Source organism: Panulirus ornatus, chromosome 37, assembly GCF_036320965.1.
Source record: "Panulirus ornatus isolate Po-2019 chromosome 37, ASM3632096v1, whole genome shotgun sequence".
NCBI classification, from domain to species: Eukaryota; Metazoa; Arthropoda; class Malacostraca; order Decapoda; family Palinuridae; genus Panulirus; species Panulirus ornatus.
The window spans coordinates 28,720,553-28,743,688 of record NC_092260.1 but is presented as its reverse complement, the minus strand read 5'-3'; the positions used below and the strand labels follow the sequence as shown (position 1 = coordinate 28,743,688).

General features: G+C 38.8%; 1 protein-coding gene across 7 annotated transcripts in view; it reads left to right on the top strand.

The window, feature by feature from the left end:
• BHD (folliculin) overlaps positions 1-23,136 on the top strand; it is a 79,458-nt gene that overhangs the window by 51,384 nt on the left and 4,938 nt on the right. For 6 of the 7 annotated variants that reach the window (XM_071684104.1, XM_071684107.1, XM_071684108.1 and 3 more), the window contains 9 exons: positions 907-1,104; positions 2,962-3,078; positions 5,231-5,350; positions 5,581-5,690; positions 8,553-8,664; positions 8,848-8,932; positions 11,878-12,051; positions 15,873-16,012; positions 22,555-22,881. In XM_071684104.1, the coding sequence (XP_071540205.1) occupies positions 946-1,104; positions 2,962-3,078; positions 5,231-5,350; positions 5,581-5,690; positions 8,553-8,664; positions 8,848-8,932; positions 11,878-12,051; positions 15,873-16,012; positions 22,555-22,881 (1,344 nt within the window). In that variant the 5' untranslated portion in view covers positions 907-945. The remainder of the gene's footprint in view (positions 1-906; positions 1,105-2,961; positions 3,079-5,230; positions 5,351-5,580; positions 5,691-8,552; positions 8,665-8,847; positions 8,933-11,877; positions 12,052-15,872; positions 16,013-22,554; positions 22,882-23,136) is intronic. The other variant, XM_071684109.1, reaches the window with a different exon arrangement.

The following is a 23,136-nucleotide window of genomic DNA, read 5'->3' as shown; positions in this document are numbered from 1 at the left end:
CTTAACCATAAGAAGTTCAACAGTTGTATTTAGCAGTACATGAATAGTCACAGTTCTACCATATATCTTACTAGCCATGATAAGATCACTCATTTCTCTGTAATTCTTATAAAATTTTATTTCCCTTACCTTTTTACTGTGAAAGTCTATGCTTTTTCACAGAACACAATGGTTTTTCCATGTTTCTGCACAAACATTCCATATTCGTTAAGGTGGAAGTTTGCCTCCAGCCTGTACCTTTTCTCTCCTAACCCCATCAACATTAGATACTTTTACATTCATCAGCTACATCACTGCTATTCTTGCATTCTCATTATAACTTTCACTTTTATGTATCTTTTCCTCCTTTTCCATCCTCCATTACCATTGAAAAGTAGCTTTATCTCTTTTGTTATCATTAGGCATCAGTTTCGTGAAATACTGTCACTATCTAACATCATCTGGATTTCCTAAGAGCACCAACTGCTTATTTAATATCTCCTATGTCATTAATCTACCCTTATTAGAAATTTTCCATTTACTGTACCTGATTTTTTTATGTTATGCTTCAATAATATTTAAAGTTGTACATCTAAAGTATACCAGTGTGAATTATTATGAAAACAGTCAATAGGTTTATATTTTATATTCAGTAAAGAATGAATTGTGTATGTTGGAATCTGTTTTTTGATGTTCTATTGTCCTGCAAATGAAAAAAGTATTTTGCAGCACTTTATTCAGTGAGAGTATTATCAAATTAGATTTAATTATCAAGGCATAGTTTTTTATGGGAGAAAAGCAAGTATAAGTATGAAATCTCCTTGTGACTCCTTAGTTTCTTAGCTATATTTGTTGAGTGTAATTTTTTATGGCATGTATTAAGGTTTTATATTTCATTCTTAAGTCCCTATTCTTTTTCCACTGTAGGATTGCTAACTCTTTTCACCTGAGGTTGTGGACGCACTGATGAATGCTATCATCTCTATCTGCCACTTTTGTGAGCTCCATGGCCCTAGTGTTGTCTTCTGTACACAGGCATTTAGAGATCTTTTGGATCTAGAAGCTCTGGCAGATATAGGAGCCTCAGAGCTTTTACACCCTATAGACAGTGAAGATGAAGAACAGGTAAAGGTTATCAGGATGGTCATCACCAGTTCATTTATGCTTGTATGGTAGCAGCTTTGGATGTGTTTGTACTGTTTGTACTGAGGCAAACTGTGTACCAATGTAAAAATATCCATGTAATGAATGCTTAATTATTTGCACATGCTTCTACCACATTACTGCTATTATCAGTGGTAATGGTTTTGTGAAATATTTTTTCTTTTTCCTTAAATTATTGATATTAGTATTATTAGTAGTATCATTTTTCATTGCACAAAAAGCTAAGTTTACCATTTTTAGACTCTTTTTGAGCTATCAGCAACACTTTCTCTATGCAAGAATGTGTGACCAAATACTTTTGACACCACCTTAGCCATGCAACTAATAATAGTTAGGCATACCCCATTGAGTTGTAATGTAATTGCTGTATCTGTGATTGTGAATGTTCTGCCTATTTTATTTTATCATTATTTTTTTGAAATTCCAGGACCAGCAGATTGATAATACATTGATGTGGCTAGAGTGCACCAGTACCTTTGGACATGAGAGTAAATGTTCTTTCTTTTCCTTCATGCTTGCTTGTTGTTTCCTGCATTAGACAGATGAAGAAATGCGTCATGCACAGCCAGGCTGCATAGACCTTTCCATGGTTTCTCCAGACTGCTTCATATACCTTGGTTCAGTCCACTGACCACATATTCCCATTGTATACCACATTATCATTCCAGTTTACTGTATCCCATGCAGGCCTTTCACCCTCTTGCATGGTCAGTCTGAAAGTGGTACATTATCATAACCCACTCCACTTCTACAGACCTCTATAAATGAGTATAAATGAGTATCTTTCCTAAGGAAGTCAGAATCAGAATAAGATGTAAGTGATCAGAGCTGAATATCACTTCTCATTAAATAAAAACTAAACTCCAGCAGATGGAAAAGGAGCCTAATACCTATTAGAAGTAGTAGTATTTTGATTATCTTGATGAATCTAAGCAGATTCTTAGGCATCCTATAGGTCTGGAGATTTTTAAGATATCCACAGCAAATGATCTTGATGAGGGAACAGTTGTGTTGTTATGGCCTACCCATTTTTGCGTAGATTTACTATAGTAAGTAGGATGGAACTTGATTGATATATATTGAGGAAATTATACAATATGTAGATTTTTTTTTTATTATTATACTTTGTCGTTGTCTCCCGCGTTTGCGAGGTAGCGCAAGGAAACAGACGAAAGAAATGGCCCACCCCCCCCCCATACACATGTATATACATACGTCCACACACGCAAATATACATACCTACACAGCTTTCCATGGTTTACCCCAGACGCTTCACATGCCTTGATTCAATCCACTGACAGCACGTCAACCCCGGTATACCACATCGCTCCAATTCACTCTATTCCTTGCCCTCCTTTCACCCTCCTGCATGTTCAGGCCCCGATCACACAAAATCTTTTTCACTCCATCTTTCCACCTCCAATTTGGTCTCCCTCTTCTCCTCGTTCCCTCCACCTCCGACACATATATCCTCTTGGTCAATCTTTCCTCACTCATCTTCTCCATGTGCCCAAACCACTTCAAAACACCCTCTTCTGCTCTCTCAACCACACTCTTTTTATTTCCACACATCTCTCTTACCCTTACGTTACTCACTCGATCAAACCACCTCACACCACACATTGTCCTCAAACATCTCATTTCCATATGTAGATATGTAGATGAATTGTGTATTTCAGTAATCTGTAGAATTCTAAGGTAGTTTTCATATTTGTGCAGGATGTATGGTACTGTACCTAAATGTCAATTAGACATGTTAGTGATTTACATTTTCTTCATTGTATGAGGGGTGTAGAGTTATAGAATACATCTTTTCAGGCAGAAGGAGCTAACTTATGGAAATATGGAAGGGTACATAAAGAAAGCCATGCCCAAGTTAAAAATGTAACTTCAGTTGACACTTGTGTGGCCTGCCGTTCATTTCCACATAATCAGGTAGGTTATACTGTATTTAGGAGTTTTGAAACTGGACTTTTTTATACAAATGAATGTACATATATACTAGTATACTGTACTTCACCTACTTAAGGTTACACCGTGAGTGAAAAGTCACCTTTGGTGAGACTGTATCTTTAGGAGTAATCTCTTCAAAAACTTCTCTTTCCAAAGGATTCTATATTACCTTGCTGTTGGAAGTAATGTAGCTGAGAGTTCCAGGAGCATTTAGAAGGGTCTTTGGTAACACCAGGACTTTGATAGAAATTGGTCTTGGGATAGATGTAAAAGAATTAAACATAAAGGTGATATATCATGTCACAGTCTAACATGGCCTAAGTAAGATATATGCTTTCATTCCTGTCTTCACATAGATACATACAACTACAGACTGCCACTTGCTGTCCTTCCACCTCACTGTATCTGGTTCTTTCCTTCTTTGTTCCATTTTCCTTACCAGAAGTTCCAACAATATTATATCTTTGCAAGGCATGGTCTATGGATAGGGTTGTATGGAGGAGGGTGGATGTGTTGGAAATGAAATGTTTAAGGACAACATGAGGTGAGAGGTGGTTTGATCGAGTAAGTAATGAGAGGGTAAGAGAGATGTGTGGAAATAAAAAGAGTGTAGTTGAGACAGCAGAAGAGGGTGTGTTAAAATGATGTGGACATATGGAGAGAATGAGTGAGGAAAGATTGACAAGGAGGATATATGTGTCAGAGGTGAAGGGAACAAGAAGTGGGAGACCAAATTGGAGGTGGAAGGATGGAGTTAAAAAGAATTTTGAGCGATTGGGGCCTGTACATACAGGGGGGTGAGAAGCGTGTAAGGAATAAAATGAATTGGAATGATGTGGTATACTAGGGTGGATGTGCTGTCATTGGACTGAACCAGGGTGTGTGAAACGTCTGAGGTAAACCATGGAAAGGTCTGTAGGGCCTGGATGTGGATAGGCAGCTGTGGTTTTTATGCATTACACATGGCAGCTAGAGACAGAGTGTGAATGAATGTGGCCTTTTTTGTCTGTTTTCTTGGTGCTACCTCACTGAAGTAGAAAGTAGTGATGCTGTTTCCTGTTGGACAAGGTAGTGACAGGAATGGATGAAGGCAAGGAAGTATGAATATGTAAATGTGTATATATGTATATGTCTGTGTATGTGTATGTATATGTGTATATGTTTATATGTATATGTTTGTATATGTGCATGTATGGGCATTTATGTATATATATGTGTATATGAGTGGATGGTCCATTTTTGTCCATTTCCTGGCGCTCCCTCACTGATGTGGGAAACGGTGATCAAGTATAATAATGATGATAATAAAAAATTTTAAGATTCATCATATTAACATACCGTCTCAAAATTCACCCTTAATTTTTTCAGCTACTCCTGGCTTTACACCTTTTTTCCTTTCTCTTATCCTCATTTCTCTGCCACCCATTCTTCGCACTTGGCATCCGAATATCAGAAAATCTTTCTTCTTTTCTTGTAGTCATGTTTTCTTTCAGTAAAGTGTAAGGGACACTTTTAAATTCCTGGATCATCAGTACCACAATCAAGCTTTTAATGAGTTCATCATTTCCCTGTTGCTGGAAGTATCGAGCCTTGGAGCTGCAAGAGTTACTGGAAAGAGTTCCTAGGTAATACCAAAACTCTTTCTTATAAAGGGGTTCTGGTGTTGCTGTAAACAGATAAATATTTATGGTGTTACTAGACTCCATTTTTTTGGTTATGCTATAAGTGAAAAGTCACTTTTGGATTGGCTGTATCATCATATGTTGATGAAAGTAAATATGGTCTCATTGAGGTCCTTTACACTAAAAGTGTCCATCACTTCCCTGGTACTAATAGTAACATACCCTTGAAGACTCAAAAACCAAGTGGGGTATTGAGGTGCTGGCAGTGGGTCACAATTGATCGAGAGGTTGTGGGCTTGCTGACTTTGGTATTGGATTGAAATATGAAGTCTAACAGTTAGCCTTCAGTTTTTAATCTGTGGAACATGCTTATTGATCTTTTTTACTAATGTGTCACCTCTCTTTTACTTTGGCTGACTTTAAGGTGAAGATGAAATATATTTATAACATGATAAATCTATGACCATTTAGCTGTTTGATATAACAGTATTATCAGATTTATTTTTTTCCAGCCAGGTTTCATAAGCAATGATGATGCAGCAAGAGTAAGTTATATCAGCTCACAGTATCCACTGCAATCAGAGTTGTACATTCTTGTGCGTCAGGCCTGCATACGATCTCTCAGTTGTGAGGTGAGGAAAAGTATATTGCTGATAAATTTATAGTTTACTAGTGATTAAAGCAAGTACATCTTGGCCTTGTTATATGTACCTTAGCTTTTGGAATATCCTTTTTCAGAAACATCCAGCACATTATGAAACTAACCACAAACCCAGTTTCAAGTGAGTTTTTTACCTAACCTGATTGCTCTTATATGATTAATGTATCATTAATTTGTATTAATTACTTCATATGATTATAGGTATGCCCTGAGCGAGAAGGGCCTATTTACTTTGGTGATGAGGCACGTGGGCATGTGTTGTCTCATACCTTCTTTCTTCGAGATGTACAAGCCAGAGGATTCCAAAGATGGTAGGACCAGCACTTTCTGGCTGCAGTATATTCTTGAGCTTTAGAATGTATCAGAATTGAGCATATGAATGTGTACCTCATGCCAGAGTAACATTTCACTGCATATGGGTTGTAATTTTCAAAGTAGAACCCAGTGAGCTTACATATGTTTACCTATTGTCAGCATGACACTCTTGCTTTGCTCAGATGACATCTCTGAGCATGTCCATAGTTTTCTATAGGTTGTGAGCTCTCACAGGAAACAAAGCAGATATTACAAAACTGCTGTAAGATGTAAAATGTATATTTTATAAAGTATTATTTTTCCATTGTGGAGCAAATGTAATAATTTATATTATACGATAATTGTACTGCAGAAGTTGGTGACTTACTTTGGAAAAGTTTGTGAAAGGAGAAAGATGAGAGTAAATGTGAATAAGACCAAGGTTATTAGGTTCAGTAAGATTGAGGAACAAGTTAATTGAGATGTAAGTGTGAATGGAGAAAAATTGGAGGAAGTGAATGTTTTAGATATCTGGGAGTGAACTTAGCAGCAAATGGAACCATGGAAATGGAAGTGAGTCACAGGGTGGGGGAGGGGACGAAGGTCCTGGGAGTGATGAAGAATGTGTGGAAGGAAAGAACGTTACCTCAGATAGCAAAAATGGGTATGTTTGAAGGAATTGTAGTTCCAACAATGTTATATGGTTGCGAGGCATGAGCTATAGATAGGGTTGTACGTAGGAGGGTGGATGTGTTGGAAAGGAAATATTTGAGGACAATATATGGTGTGAAGTAGTTTTATCATGTGAGTAATGAAAGGGCAAGAGAGGTGTTTGGAAGTAGGAAGAGTGCGGTTGAGAGAGCAGAAGAGGGTGTGCTGAAATGGTTTGGACATATGGAGAGAATGAGTGAGGAATGGTTGACAAAGAGTATATATTTGTCAGTAGTGGAGGGACCAAGGAGAAGTGGGAGACCAAATTGGAGGTGGAAGGATGGAGTAAAAAAGATTTTGAGCAATTGGGGTTTGAACATACAGGAGGGCAACAGGCTGCAAGGAATAGAGTGAATTGGAACGATGTGGTATACCGGGGTCAACGTGCTGTCAGTGAACTGAACCAGGGCATATGAAAGTCTGGGGTAAACCATGGAAAGGTCTGTGGGGATGTGGATAGGTAGCCTGGATGTGGATAGGTAGCATGTGGCCAAACCATTTCAATACACCCTCTTCTTCTCTCTCAACCACACTCTTTCATTACCACAAATCTCTCTTACCCTTTCATTACTTACTCGATCAAACCACCTCACACCACATATTGTCCTCACACATCTCATTTCCAACACATCCACCCTCCTCCACACAACCCTATCTATAGCCCATGCCTCACATCCATATAACATTGTTGGAACCACTGTTCCTTCAAACATACCCATTTTTGCTCTCCAAGATAATGTTCTCACCTTCCACACATTCTTGAATGCTCCCAGAACCTTTGCCCCTTCCCCCACCCTGTGACTCACTTCTGCTTCCATGATTCCATCTGCTGCTAGATCCCCTTCCAGATATCTAAAACACTTCACTTCCTCCAGTTTTTCTCCATTCAAACTTACCTCCCAATTGACTTGTCCCTCAACCGTACTGAACCAAATAACCTTGCTCTTATTCACATTTACATTTTCACATTTTCACATATATTCACATTTTCTTCTTTCACACACTTTACCAAACTCAGTCACCAGCTTCTACAGCTTCTCACCCAAATCAACCACCAGCACTGTATCATTAGCGAACAACAACTGATTCACTTCCCAAGCCCTGTCATCCACGACAGACTGCATACTTGCCCCTCTCTCCAAAACCCTTTCATTCACCTCCCTAACAACCGCATCCATAAACAAACAACATTCGCTGGGAACCAATCACTTTCCTCTCTTCCTACTCATACACATGCCTTACATCCTTGATAAAAACTTTTCACTGCTTCTAGCAACTTACCTCCCAAAGCATATACTCTTAATACCTTTCACAGAGCATCTCTATCAACTCTGTCATATGCCGTCTCCAGATCCATGAATGCCACATACAAATCCATCTGTTTTTCTAAGTATTTCTCACATACATTCTTCAAAGCATATACCTGATCCACACCTCCTCTACCACTTCTGAAACCACACTGCTCTTCCCCATTCTGATGCTCTGTACATGCCGTCACCCTCTCAATTAATACTCTCCCATATAATTTCCCAGGAATACTCAACAAAATTATACCTCTATAATTTGAACACTCACCTTTATACAGTGGCGCTATGCATGCATTCTGCCATATATATATGTCTGTGTATGTGTATGTATATGTTATGTATATATACGTATATGTTGATATGTATATGTGTGTATATGTACATGTATGGGCGTTTATGTATGTTTGTGTATATATGAGTGGATGGACCATTCTTGGTCTGTTTCCTGGTGCTACTTCGCTAATGTGGGAAATAGCGATTAGGTATATGATAAAATAAAAATGTACTCATTTGTAAACAAGAATATTTACCAACATTTAGGCATATAATTACTTGCTTTCCTACCCAACGAACCCCTTCTATGAAGCTCTTGCTGTGCACAGGAAGCTGGACACATTAACTTCGTCGTCATTTATACACATCCTTAACCAGTTGCTGGTGTGTTAAAGTGAAAGTTGGATTTCCTTGCTTACAAAATGCTTCTTAAATTTTCCCTTGAAGTTGATTTCTTAAGTGAGACCAATTTCTCCATTGATACTATCTCCATACAATAAATGCTTTAATTACTTCTGATCCTTTATAATTCCTCTAACATTTCATATGAAGTATCCATAGCCTTAATCACTTGTTTTATTCTTACAGGTATAGTGTTTTAGTACTAATGAAAGACAAAATGCTCTTGCTTAACTCTTGGCCATTTATAGTACGACACCTTCGACAAAATATTTGTCAGCTCCAGGAAAGTGCCTCTAAGGTAAGCAGTTACAGGAAAAGAATATCATAGTAGGATAGTTTCTCTATTCATGATTTTTATACAAATGTATTGATGTGAGGAGTTTGTATATTGTATTTCATTCCAGATTATTGTTTATTTAACAGTGTGAATGTTATACTAATCTTTGTGAAAGACAGAATTACCATCAGTATGTGTTGGCAGATATATGAGAGTGAGGAATCAAAAGTGAGCCACCGAGCATTGAGATCTGCAGCTTCTATGATGGATAACTTTCGTAAGCAGCGTGGTAAGTAGTACCCAGTTGTCCAGAGAAAAGACTTTTACTATTTAGCTTTTCCCTTTTCAACAGTTCAGATTAATTAGCCACATTAACATACTAAAGTCAGGAATACATGTTGCATACATCAGTAAGAGAATTTTAAGAGATGTACAGTACCAAGGAAGGAAACAGAAAGGTGAAGCAGATAATGAGAAGTTAAAACATCAGTATTAAAGTAATTGAAGTTTTTAGTATTACTTCTTTGTGTCCCTTGCTGGTGGAAGTTTCTTTTATATGTACTAAACTTGATTTGATAATGATATTACATATGGCAGATAAGTACTGGAAAATTTCTTAATGATTTATATTTATTAATGTATTATTGTAATCATCATAAAATTATTTTCTCATTACTTTTGTAGTATAGTTTTTAACCCAACACATATCTTGAAAATTAAATGTATCAGCTACCTGATTTTAAAGTTTAACATTGGTTCAGATTTTCTGTACTTGATGTGTGTGCTGTCATACATTTGCATGCCATATTCATAGGCTTATTTTGCATATTATTAATTTAAAGCAGACCTTAAGATTCAAGTCATTCTACCACAAATTACATTGCAGCCAGTTCGATATATGCCAAATCCTCCTCAGACCCCAATCAATATTAGTAGCAAGTGATAGAGGCTCATACTTATAAATGATAATTTCCTTTCATTTTAGGGGGAAATATTTACTGTATTTGTAACTTGAGAGATAATTTGTTCAGCTATTGATTTGTTTTATATAGATTCTCACCCATATCTTTAGCCAAACTGTATAAGTTTCAACTGTAGGAGAATAATGAAGGAGACCAATTCTCTGCTGTCAGATATTAGAATTGCAGTAAAATCCTTTCATGAGAAAATTTTCAGCATGCTGTTCATGTTCTACATAAGGCCAAAACTGGAATGTGCTTCTCACATTATTCTGCTACACATAAGGTCCAGAGGAGGGTAGCAAAGATGGTACTGCATTTAAAAGAACTTAATTACAGGAAATGGTTAAAGGCTTTAAATTAGCCATTTTTGGAAAAGAAAAGAATGAGGGGTGACCTGTAACACTGAGTTTTTTTAATTAAAAGCAGCTAGATGATGCGTTGGTGACCAGTTCTTCCTTGACTTAACTGAGTCATTGACAAGACATTTAAATTGTTTATCAGTATCTAATTACATGTATGTATGGCCATTATTGATGATGCAAGTTCTGTACTTCATATAGGTATTCCATATGATGTATAGTCACAATGGTATTGAGAGCCATGAGTTTTTTTGATTCCCCTTGTCAAAGCTCATAAATGATTCTTGAGAACTCTAAGCTTATTATATCAAAGGCATTGTCTGGGGGCTGAGGCACTTGTTTGGCATATTGACTGTTGGCAACAGGATGACAATGTTTCAGAATTGCTAATTATATCTTGTCTGAAATTGTGATGGAGATAGAAATTTGGTTTCTCTTGTCATAATATAAAAAAATTCATCCATTTTTTATGTCTCCTAATGATTCATTTTTTTCTACTGGCATAGGACAAAAGGATAGAATTTTCTCCAAAGGTCTGATATAGCTTTTCCCCTTGTAAATGACGTAGTATCTTGCAGGGGATGAAAATTCCCTATAGTACTAAAAGAAAAATTGACTATGGAAAAAAGTAGGAAGTGCATGGCTACAGTTGATATAAGAGTTTCCCTAATGTTTATATGTTATATAATATTGTGTAGATAGTAGTCAATAGGCAGCCACCGACCAGGAACGTATATTGCCAGTACTACCCACCTGAGTATCTGCTGCATAGAGAACCATCACTTCAATGGTTGTCAAGTTGCACTCCTCTGAGCCAGGTCACCGTCATTGTTCTCTACCTCATCCACACATGGACTGCTGGCATTCTGTCCACAAACATACAATCTCTCCTGATCATACATACTACTCGACAACATTTAACTCACATAACTCATTGTTTGTAACTCCTGCAGTGCTATGTGCTGGCCCTGCATTTTGGCAAAATCATAGGAGCAATAGATGGTAGTAGTATATATGAATATTGGACAGGAGTGTTAGGTAGAAGTAGTAGGTAGGAACATTTAGTGAGCCAGCTCATTAGTGGTTGCCAAGATCCACTCCTCTGATCCAGATAGCTGTCTTTGCTTTCTACCTCACTAACATGTGGACTGCTGGCATTCTGTCCACAAACATACACTCTCTTCATGTCATATTCAACAATTGACAACACTTAACTCACGCAGTTTATTCTTCATAACTAGATTTTCCTGTGGTGAGCACTATGCGCTATCCCTGTCTTTTGGCAAAATGGTATGAGCCGTATATAGAAGTATTAGGTAGGAACATTTAGGCAGGATTTTTAGGCAGAAACATTGGATAGAAGCAGTGGGTAGGAGCATTAGATAGAAGTAGTGATTAGGAACATTAGATAGGAGCCTCTTCAAATACTACACTAGACTTAACATCTGCCAGTGGCCTGCTAAGGGTGAGGCACTAAAGGCTCAGAAGTGGCACTGGAGTTCTTTAGTTATGGAGACTCTGTTCTCGTGGCCACCCCTTTGAGAGACTTCCAACTGGAACAGGCATCAGAGATATAGATAGATAGATATAACATTTAGGTGTAAGCATTAGGTGGAACTAGCAGGTTGGAACATTAGGTAGTATTTGGTAGGATCATAAGGTAGGAGCCTCAGGAAACACTGTACTAGAGTTGCCCTCTGCCAGTAGCCTGTCAAGGATAAGGCACTAAAAGGCTAAGAAGCAGCACCAAAGATCACCTGTTATAGAGACTCTTTAGGTGTGGCTACCCCCTTGAAGGAGTTACAGAAGGGAACAGGCATCAGAGATACAGAGAGGTAGATTTGTCTGTCTCTTTGTGAAAAGATTTTACATTGTGCTTAACCTGTTTCACCTATTGATATTGTTACCCTCAGTGGCTGGTCAACCAAGATCACTATCTGAATTAGTTGGTGAGCAAGAAGTATGGCAGCATCTTCACACTGCATTTACATGGCTGTTGAAAGCTGGTGGTCTGAGGCTGCAGGAGAGACTAGTTGAGGGGCCTTCTGTTAATGTCTACATATCAAATGGCTCTGTTGTTAATGATGGTTAGTGAATTTTGGAAACTTTGCAAATGGCATATAAGTTCTTTGCAACAGCACTAGATCCTTTGCACTCATCAACCTCCTTGTAGAAATAAAGAACATATGCATGCTCATAAACTTTAGCATCTTTTACTAACAGATTCCTCACCCTCAGCACACAGTGACTTGACAAGTACTAAACAATCACCTTCCCAACACACTCAGTCTCCACTCCACCAGACATACATATTCTGAACCTATGCTGCATCGGACATACAGCCATTTAAAGCTTCACTTCATGGCCATGTACAAATTACACTTTCTTGTAAATCCTCCCCTCCTGTTTTACATTTCCCAAAGAAGGAAAAGAGCCATCTGCTATTTACCTTCCCCACTGATGTGGGAAATGGTGAATAGTATGAAGCAGTGAAAAGTTTTTATCATGGATGTAAGGCATGTGTACGAGTAGGAAGAGAGGAAAGCGATTAGTTTCCAGTGAATGTCGGGTTTGTGGCAGGGATGCATGATGTCTTCATGGTTGTTTAATTTGTTTATGGATGAGCTTGTTAGGGAGGTGAATGCAAGAGTTTTGGAGAGAGTGGCAAGTATGCAGTCTGTTATGGATGAGAGGGCTTGGAAAGTGAGTCAGTTGTTGTTCGCTGATGATACAGGACTGATGGCTGATTCGGATGAGAAACTGCTAAAGTTGGTGACTGAGTTTGGTAAAGTGTGTGAAAGAAGAAAGCTGAGAGTAAATGTGAATAAGAGCAAGGTTATTAGGTTCAGTAGGGTTGAGGAACAAGTTAATTGGGAGGTAAGTTTGAATGGAGAAAAATTGGAGGAAGTGAAGTATTTTAGATATCTGGGAGTGGATTTAGCAGCGGATGGAGCCAGGGAAGTGGAAGTGAGTCATAGGGTAGGGTAGGGGGCGAAGGTTCTGGGAGCGTTGAAGAATGTGTGGAAGGCGAGAACGCTATCTCGGAGAGCAAAAATGGGTATGTTTGGAGGAATAGTGGTTCCAACAATGTTATATGGTTGTGAGGCATGGACTATAGATAGGGTTGTGTGGAGGAGGGTGGATGTGCTGGAAATGAGATGTTTGAGGACAATATGTGGTGTGAGGTGGTTTGATCGAGTAAGTAATAATAGGGTAAGAGAGATGTGTGGTAATAAAAAGAGTGTGGTTGAGAGAGTAGAAGAGGGTGTTTTGAAATGGTTTGGGCACATGGAGAGAATGAGTGAGGAAAGATTGACCAAAAGGATATGTGTGTTGGAGGTGGAGGGAACGAGAAGTGGGAGACCAAATTGGAGGTGGAAAGATGGAGGGAAAAAGATTTTGAGTGATCGGGGCCTGAACATGCAGGAGGGTGAAAGGCGTGCAAGAATTAGAGTGAATTGGAACGATGTGGTATACCGGGGTCGACGTGCTGTCAATGGATTGAACGAGGGCATGTGAAGCATCTGGGGTAAACCATGGAAAGTTCTGTGGGGCCTGGATGTGGAAAGGGAGCCGTGGTTTTGGTGCATTATTACATGACAGCTAGAGACTGAGTGTGAACAAATGGGGTCTTTGTTGTCTTCCTAGCACTACCTCGCACACATGAGGGGGGAGGGGGTTTTTATTTCATGTGTGGCGGGGTGGCGATGGGAATGAATAAAGCCAGACAGTGTGAATTATGTACAGGTGTATATATGTATATGTCTGTGTGTGTATATATATATGTATACATTGAGATGTATAGGTATGTATATTTGCGTGTGTGGACGTGTATGTTTATACATGTGTATGTGGGTGGGTTGGGCCATTCTTTTGTCTGTTTCCTTGGGCTACCTCGCTAACGCGGGAGACAGCGACAAAGCAAAATAAATTAATGTAATGAATGTATATTTCATACATATTTGTCATTTCTCGCATTAGCAATGAAGTGTTAAGAACAGAGGACTGAGCCTGGTAGGATAAATCCTCACTTGGCCCCCTTCTCTGCTCCTTCTTTTGGAAAAGTAAAAACTAGAGGGGGGGAGTCCAACCTCCTGCTCCTTCCCCTTTTAGTTGCCTTTTACAACACGCAGGGAATACGTTGGAAGTATTCTTTCTTCCCTATCCCAAGGGATAATATTAATTTATCATTATTATACATAATCACTATTTCCCACATCGGCGAGGTAGTGCCAGGCAACAGTCGAAGAATGGCCTATCCACTCATATACACAGATATACATAAATGCCCACATATGTACATATACATACATATACATAGCAACATATACATACACATATGCAGACATTACATACACATGTACATATTCATACTTGCTCGCCTTCATCCATTCCTGGCACCACCCAATCACACAGGAAAACAGCATCACTATCCCCTTCTTCAGCGAAGTAGGGCCAGGAAAAAAAGGCCACATTCGTTAACACTCGGTCTCTAACTCTCATATGTAATGCACCAAAACCACAGCTCAGTATTCACATCCAGGCCCAACAGACCTTTCCATGGTTCACCCAGATGCTTCACATGCCCTGGTTCAGTCCAATAACAACATGTCGACCCTGATATACCACATCATTCCAGTTCACTCTATCCCTTGCACGCCTCTCACCCTCCTGTTTGTTCAGACCCTGATTGCTCAAAATCATTTTCACTCCATCCTTCCCCCTCCAATTTGTTCTCCTACTTCTTGTTCCCTCCACCTTTGACACATATATCATCTATGTCAATCTTTCCTCACTCATTCTTTCCATATGTGCAGACCACCTCAACACACCCTCTTCTGCTCTTTCAACCACACTCTTTACATTTCCATGCACCTCTCTTAACCTTTCATTACTTACTTAATCAAACCACCTCATACCACATACTGCCCTCAAACATTTCATTTCCAACACATCCACCTTCCTCCGTACAACCTTTCCAACACATCCACCCTTCTCCGTACAACCGTATCTATAGCCCATGCCTCGTAACCATATGATTTTGTTGGAACCACTATTCCTTTAAACATAGTCATTTTTGCTCTCCAAGATAACATTGTCTCCTTCCACACATTCTTCCTCTCTCCTAGAACCTTTGCCCCCTCCCCCACCCTGTAACACTTCCACTTCCATGGTTCCATTCACTGCAGAGTCCACTCCCAGATGTCTAAAACACTCCACTTCCTCCAGGTTTTTTCCATTCAGACTTACATCCCAATTAACTTGTTCCTCAACCCTACTGAACCTAATAACCTTGCTCTTATTCACATGAACTCTTGACTTTCTCTTTTCACACAGTTTTCCAAACTCAGTCACCAACCTCTGCAGTTTCTCACTTGATTTAGCCACCAGTGCTGTATCATCGGTGAATGACAATTGAGTCATTTCCCAGGCTCACTCATCCCCAACAGATTGGATACTTGCCCCTCTCTCTGAAAGTCGTGCATTTACCTCCCTAACCACCCTATCCATAAACATATTACACATAAAAGCTCGTATATGGATGCGAGCGGATGTGGCCTTTCTTCATCCATTTCCTGGCTCTACCTCACCAATGAAGAGGGTGGCAATACTGTTTCTTGTGGGGTGGGGTATTTCCTGGAATGGATAAAGGCGAGAAAGTATGAATGTGTACATGTATATATATGTATGTGTATGTATATATAGGGTAAAGAACAGTATCTATATATCTCCTGCAAGTCATAGATGGCTGTTAATAAGCAGTGTAAGGTGGAGGGTTGATAATCTACTATCTCTAAATATGACATTCTGCATGGAGTCTTGTAGGGAGGTGGGTGACTATAAACGTATGCCTTTATTTATATGTAAAGCATAAAAAGCAGTCTGTTATTGATTGAATTTTTTTCAGGAGTGAATGTGCGGGTATTATACAATATATTAGGTGGCTCCATCTTTCACCGTATGATGCATCACTTACTAACTGGTCGGCAGGTTATCATCAGAGGATCATCTACAAATGTGATATCCATCATTGTTCAGTCATTGCAGGTAAGGAGTAAATTGACTTTAAGAACAAAAAACAATGTACAGTCTGAGAAGTAACATGTGGTATTCAAGAGTTAAAGATTAGAATTAATTTTTTCCTCACCATATTAGTTCTGCATGTTTCAGTGATATGGATAAGAGAGGTAGCACTGTAATAATTGTTAGAAAATAAATTTATAATCAGGGCAAATGTATTATGGGGTTACCTTTAAAAACATAAACGTGTAGAGATAGAGGTCTCTTCTTTCATTCCTTTACCTCCTTGCTGCTCTAATAGACCTGGTTCCTTTCATTTTACCAATATTTGCTGGTTTTATGCCTAACTCTATTCTATTGAACACCATAAAGTAATTACCTCTCCAAATATTTCCTTTTCCTTGGAGACAGCTATGTAATTATGTTTTCATTAAGCTCTTTCACTTTTCCACTTATAAGTTCATGTGTATGGGGGTGGGTTGGGCCATTTCTTTCATCTGTTTCCTTGCGCTACCTCGCAGATGCAGGAGACAGCGACAAAGCAAAATAAAAGTAAATAGAAGTTCATTTAAGATGACAAAAAGGAGTCTGTGCTTATTACAACATGCTTGTTGTATCTCTTTAAGATGGGTTTTTTCATTTCCTTTTTATTCATATTAGGGGATTTGTTAACAGGTTTAGAAGAGTCAGTATATTTAGTTTTGGAAATAAGACAGCTCAGTCATAGTTGAGCTTTTTAGTTTGCTAAAGCTGTGGATCTAGTCGCTCTTTTAGTGTCCTGAAATCATTAGGAGTCATTATACAATGGCACTAGCAGAACTGCATCTTCAGAAAATGCAGGAAATGTTGATCATGGTAGATTTACTAGCAATTCCTTATGCTCCTGTTGTAGTTTGGAAAGCAGCAAATAGTTTCATCCAAATCTCAGCAGAGATTCTCAGAGATAACAGAAGAGACCATTCCTTTAATTTTTGAGATATCTACAAAGCAAGCAACTTCATATTTCTTTTAATTCCACCTGCATTTAGATGTGATTGAAACATTGGAAAATTTTATGAAATTTTTGGACATTACAGTATATTATTTCTCAGCACTAATCTTGTTACATATAGGATATCAGTGAAGTACATGGCAGCTTTATTTATTCCTCAGAAATCAACACTTTTTTTTGCAAAGATGATGCAACATACGCTCTCCAAAATACTTATGGTGGTGCACACTGGATGTCATATGCTTTGAAATATTTGAAAATTCACTTAAAATCCATTATTGGGTGTAAAGACATATTTTATGCTTTGAAATGCATGCCAGCCTTTCCTAGAGAATTAAGTATTAAATGATTTGGTAAAAAGAGATAAGAATATTTATAAATGCTCATTGAGGCAATCAGTAAACTTGCTTTGAAATGATGTTGGTAAACGATTTATGATTTGGTGTATATAATGTTATCCAGCAATAATTTATAAGCAAAAGCATTTAAAATATATATATATATATATATATATATATATATATATATATATATATATATATATATATATATATATATATATATATATATATATATTTTTTTTTTTTTTTTTTTTTTTTTTATACTTTGTCGCTGTCTCCCGCGTTTGCGAGGTAGCGCAAGGAAACAGACGAAAGAAATGGCCCAACCCCCCCCCCCATACACATGTATATACATACGTCCACACACGCAAATATACATACCTACACAGCTTTCCATGGTTTACCCCAGACGCTTCACATGCCCTGCTTCAATCCACTGACAGCACGTCAACCCCGGTATACCACATCGCTCCAATTCACTCTATTCCTTGCCCTCCTTTCACCCTCCTGCATGTTCAGGCCCCGATCACACAAAATCTTTTTCACTCCATCTTTCCACCTCCAGTTTGGTCTCCCACTTCTCCTCGTTCCCTCCACCTCCAACACATATATCCTCTTGGTCAATTTTTCCTCACTCATTCTCTCCATGTGCCCAAACCATTTCAAAACACCCTCTTCTGCTCTCTCAACCACGCTCTTCTTATTTCCACACATCTCTCTTACCCTATTATTACTTACTTGATCAAACCACCTCACACCATTCACAGATTATCAAGTATTTAGTGGATGTCATTCCAGTAACTTTGACAGCATCCATCTAGTATGTGGGCTGGCTAGATCTTTTGTATCAAACCAAGGATATTATACTTTCTATCTACTGTTTCTCTATGAGGGAAGTATACTATGCCATGAATTTAAAGCAAGACAATCTAGTTATAGCATTAGATGGGGTTTGAATCTTCAAAGATACCACTCTATTTAAAGATCTTTCTTTAGTTGAACTTGGCCTTTAGGGTTCTTTGAAATTGTTTCTGGGCATTGAATTGGTGCTGGATGAAGTTCCATTTGGTTTAATATTATGATCCTAAAGACTTTAATATTGAAACATTGATGTGAAGTCTTCCTCCACATTTCTAGACTGGTATAGCATGTGATTACATTAATGTTTCAGCCATTTATCAAGTATAGAAAACCAGCTGCTCTTTGTTCTTGGACCATGGAGACTCTTAGTCATGACCAGCTTAATTGTCAGTTTGTCAACTTTAGAAACGTTGTATTAAACATAAGAGCTAATATGTGAGATATGTTAGGTATGCTACTGTCAGAAGGGGATCCAAAGTCAGTCAGCTAAGTCAGTGAGTGGCTGGGTTAGTGGATTAAGGTTAACTCGTTTCACGATTGGTGAGCACCAGGTGGTTAGAAATGGAGGAGGTAATTTTGTCAGGTATATTGACTTCCCATCATTTAAGGAGGACTCATTTTCTTATTGCATGGATATTTTTCCATTCAAAGCAAATATGTATGTATAGAAATAGTTTCATACTCCAAAAATGTCTTTAAGGGTATTATGTTATTAGAAACATACAGTGTCTGCAAAATATGTTGTCCACCCACTATTTATTTTCAAAAGCGATGCATGGCTAAGGTTTATTGTGGTTACAAGCATATGATGCATCCTGGGTGAAATCATCGTGCATCTGGTTGCTAAGACTATTCTACTGTTGTGAGCACCAGCGCTCTTTCTCAGTGTCTCTCAGGCTATCTTGAGGGCAGGATGTTTTTTCGTTACTCTTCCTGGCTCCCACCTATTTTTGGGAATATCACATCTGTTATCCGTATTTCTTCCACTTGTGCTCCAAGATGGTTGGCTCTTACCTTTCTGAGGAGGAGATATTGCAAAATCTCACTTGGAAGCATGAAAATGCACATGAGATTTCAAGGTGCAATGGATGCTCAGAATGCATGATCAGGTGGCTGCTTCATGCAACACCTCATGTGTCTTGCCTCATTCAAGAGATCAGTACCCTATGGACCCTAAACATGGACCTAAAATTTGTTAGGAACCTTGCCAATTCCATGCCCAGACATCTGGTAGATGGTAATTAAGGCCAAAGGAGAGATGACAGAGTACTGAAATATAAGTGTGGCATCACCTTTGAAAATGCTTTAGGAGGTGGACAAGGTTTTTTAGACACTTCATAAATTGACCTCTTCATGGGAAAACAGTAATTTGGTTAAATTTCATAGCACTGAAATGCAATTTCCCCTATATCTTTTTTTAAGAGTCACTTGTTTCTCTGCTCAGTTTCAGAACACACAGTTTAACCCTGTAATGACATAAATGTGTTAGGCACAGCTGTATCCTCCAATCTATTCTGGAAACCCTCTTACAATCAGCATCAAAAAAGTCTGCTTCTCAAGAGCTTGAGGTTATTGTGTAGGTACCATGATTATTTTCTTCAGCATGGTAGTGCCTGGAAAACAGACAAAAAAGGCCACATTCATTCACAATCAGTCTCTAGCTGTCGTGTGTACTGCACCAAAACCACAGCTCCCTATCCACATCCAGGCCCCACAGACCTTTCCATGGTTTACCCCAGACATTTCACATGCCCTAGTTCAGTCCACTGACAGCACATTGACCCCAGTATGCCACATCATTCCAGTTCACTCTGTTCCTTGCTTGCCTCTCATCCCCCTGCATGTTCAGGCCCCAATCACTCAAAAGTCTTTTTCACTCCATCCTTCCACCTCCAATTTGGTCTCCCACTTCTTGTTCCCTACACCTCTGACACCTCTTTGTCAATCTTTCCTCACTCATTCTCTCCATATGTCCACACCATTTCAACACACCTCCTGCTTTCTCAACCGCTCTCTTTTTATTTCCACACATCTCTCTTACCCTTTCATTACTTACTTAATCAAACCAAATCACACCACATATTGTCTTCCAACATTATTTCCAACACATCCACCCTCCTCCGTAAAACCCTATCTATAGCCCATGCCTCGCAGCCATACAATATTGTTGGAACTACTATTCCTTCGAACATACCCATTTTTGCTCTCCGAGATAACCTTCTCTCCTTCCACATGGTTCCATTCACTGCTAAGTCCACCCCCTGACATCTGAAAAACTTTGCTTCCTCCAATTTTTTTCCATTCAAACTTACATCCCAATTAACTTTTCCCTCAACCCCACTGAACCTAATAATTACCTTGCTCTTATTCACTTTTACTCTCAACTTTCTTCTTTCACACACTTTTCCAAACTCTCACCCACCTCTGCAGTTTCTCACTCGAATCAGCCACTAGAGCTGTAGCATCGCCAAACAACAACTGACTCACTTCCCAGGCCCTCTCATCCTCAATAGACTGCATACTTGCCCCTCTCTACAAAACTCTTGCATTTACCTCCCTAACCACCCCATCCATAAACAAATTAGACAAGCATTGGGACATCACACATCCCAGCCGCAGACTGACATTCACTGGGAACCAATCACTCTTCTCTCTTCCTACTTGTACACATGCCTTACATCCTTGGTAAAAACTTTTCACTGCTTCTGGCACTTTATGTCCCACACCATATACTCTTAAGCCCTTCCACAAAGCATCTGTATCAACCATATCATATGTCTCCTCCAGATTCATAAATGCTACATACAAACTCATCTGTTTTTCTAAATATTTCTTCACACATTCTTCAAAGCAAACACCTGATCCACACATCCTCTACCACTTCTGAAACCACAGTGCTCTTCCCCAATCTGATGCTCTGTATGTGCCTTCACCTTCTCAGTCAATACCCTCCCATATAATTTCCCAGGAATACTCAAAAAACTTATGCCTCTGTAGTTTGAACACTTATCTTTATCCCCTTTGCCTTTGTTTAATGACACTGTACATGCATTCTGCCAATCCTCAGGCACTTTACCATGATCCATACATGCACTGGATATCCTTACCAACCAATCAGTAACACTGTCACCACCTTTCTCAATATATTCAACTGCAGTACCATCCAATCCCACCGCCTTGCCATATTTCATTTTCCTCAATAATTTCATCACTTCTCTCTTCACCAAACCAGTTATTCCCAATCACCAGTCTTTTTTCAGCACACAAATCCACAAGCTCTTCCATTTCCATTTACAACACTGAATACCCCATGTACACAAATTATATCTTCAACTGCCACATTACTCACCTTCACATTTAAATCATCCTTCACTAATACCCAGTCTCGTGCCCCAAAACTGCTGACATACTCACTCAGCTGCTTCCAAAACATTTGCCTCAAGATCTTTCTTCTCATAACCAGGTGCATAAGCACCAGTAATCACCCATCCCTCTCCATACACTTTCAGTTTTACCCACATCAATCTAGAATTAACTTCCTTACCCTATATCGCACACTCCCACAACTCCTGCTTCAGGAGTAGTGCTACTCCTTCCATACCTCTCACCAACCCCTGACTTTACTCCCAAGACATTTCCAAACCATTCTTTCCCTTCACCCTTGAGCTCCGTTTCACTCAAAGCCAGAACATCCAGGTTTCTTTCATCAAACATACTACCTATCTCTCCTTTCTTCTCATCTTGGTTACATCCACACACATTCAGACATCCCAATCTGAGCCTTCAAGGAGGATGAGCACTCCCTGCATAACTCTTTCTTCTGTTTCCTCTTTTAGAAATTGAAATACAGGAAGGGGAGGGTTTGCAGCCCTTTAGTTGCCTTCTATGACATGCATGGAATACATAGGAAGTATTCTTTGTGGAGCTTGGATGTGGATAGGGAGTTGTGGTTTGTGGAGCCTGGATGTGGATAGGGAGTTGTGGTTTCAGTGCATTACACATGATAGCTAGAGACTGAGTGTGAACGAATGTGGCCTTTTTGTCTTTTCCTGGCGCTACCTTGCTGATGCAGGGGGTGGTGATGCTATTTCCTGTGGGGTGGGGTGGTACTGGGAATGGACGAAGACAAGTGAGTATGAATGTGTACATGTTTATATATGCATATGGCTGTGTATGTATTTGTGTATATGTTGATATGTATATGTACGTATATATATGTGTATGAGCATGTATGTATACATATGTGTATACGAGTAGATGGGTCTTTCTTTGTCTTTTTCTGGAGTGTGAATGAACTGTGCATGAGCCATCCTTTTATGCAGAGAAGTAGCTTACAGAAATATAGATTGACAGATGTCTTTTTTGTTTTGTTTCAGCCATTGCTCCCGAATCACTGCTACAGGGCAATCAACTTTTCAACACATTATGTGGATAGTAAATCATGTAACATTTTAGGACTTCATTCCTTAGCGAAGATTCCTCGAGTAACCTTAGCAAATGCTAACATGTGTCTTATTGATGTTGTATCACAAGAGGAACATAACAAAATGTATGATACAAATCCTGAAAGCAATTTGGAAAGGACCTCATCAGTAATAGATGTCACTGATAATATAGAAGAGGCAGAGATGACAAAAAAACATCAGAATGAGACACTAAAAGAAGCAGATATTTCTGAAATCATCAAGAAATGTACATTCAAGGTAAGATAATTCTTTCTTATTGATTTTATGTAATTTTGTTTATTGGTCTAATGAATGTTACATGATGATGACAGACAAACAAACAGTTATCAAATCAAAGCCAAACAAAATTTTTTAATATGATTTCATGGCATACATATTTTTGTCATTTGCAGGTAAGTGTGAGAGATTCTCCAGGATACACTCAAGGAAAATTGGTAGTAGGGCCCTCTACTTCATTGACTTTGTCTTTCTTATGGGGAAACACTAGCATCC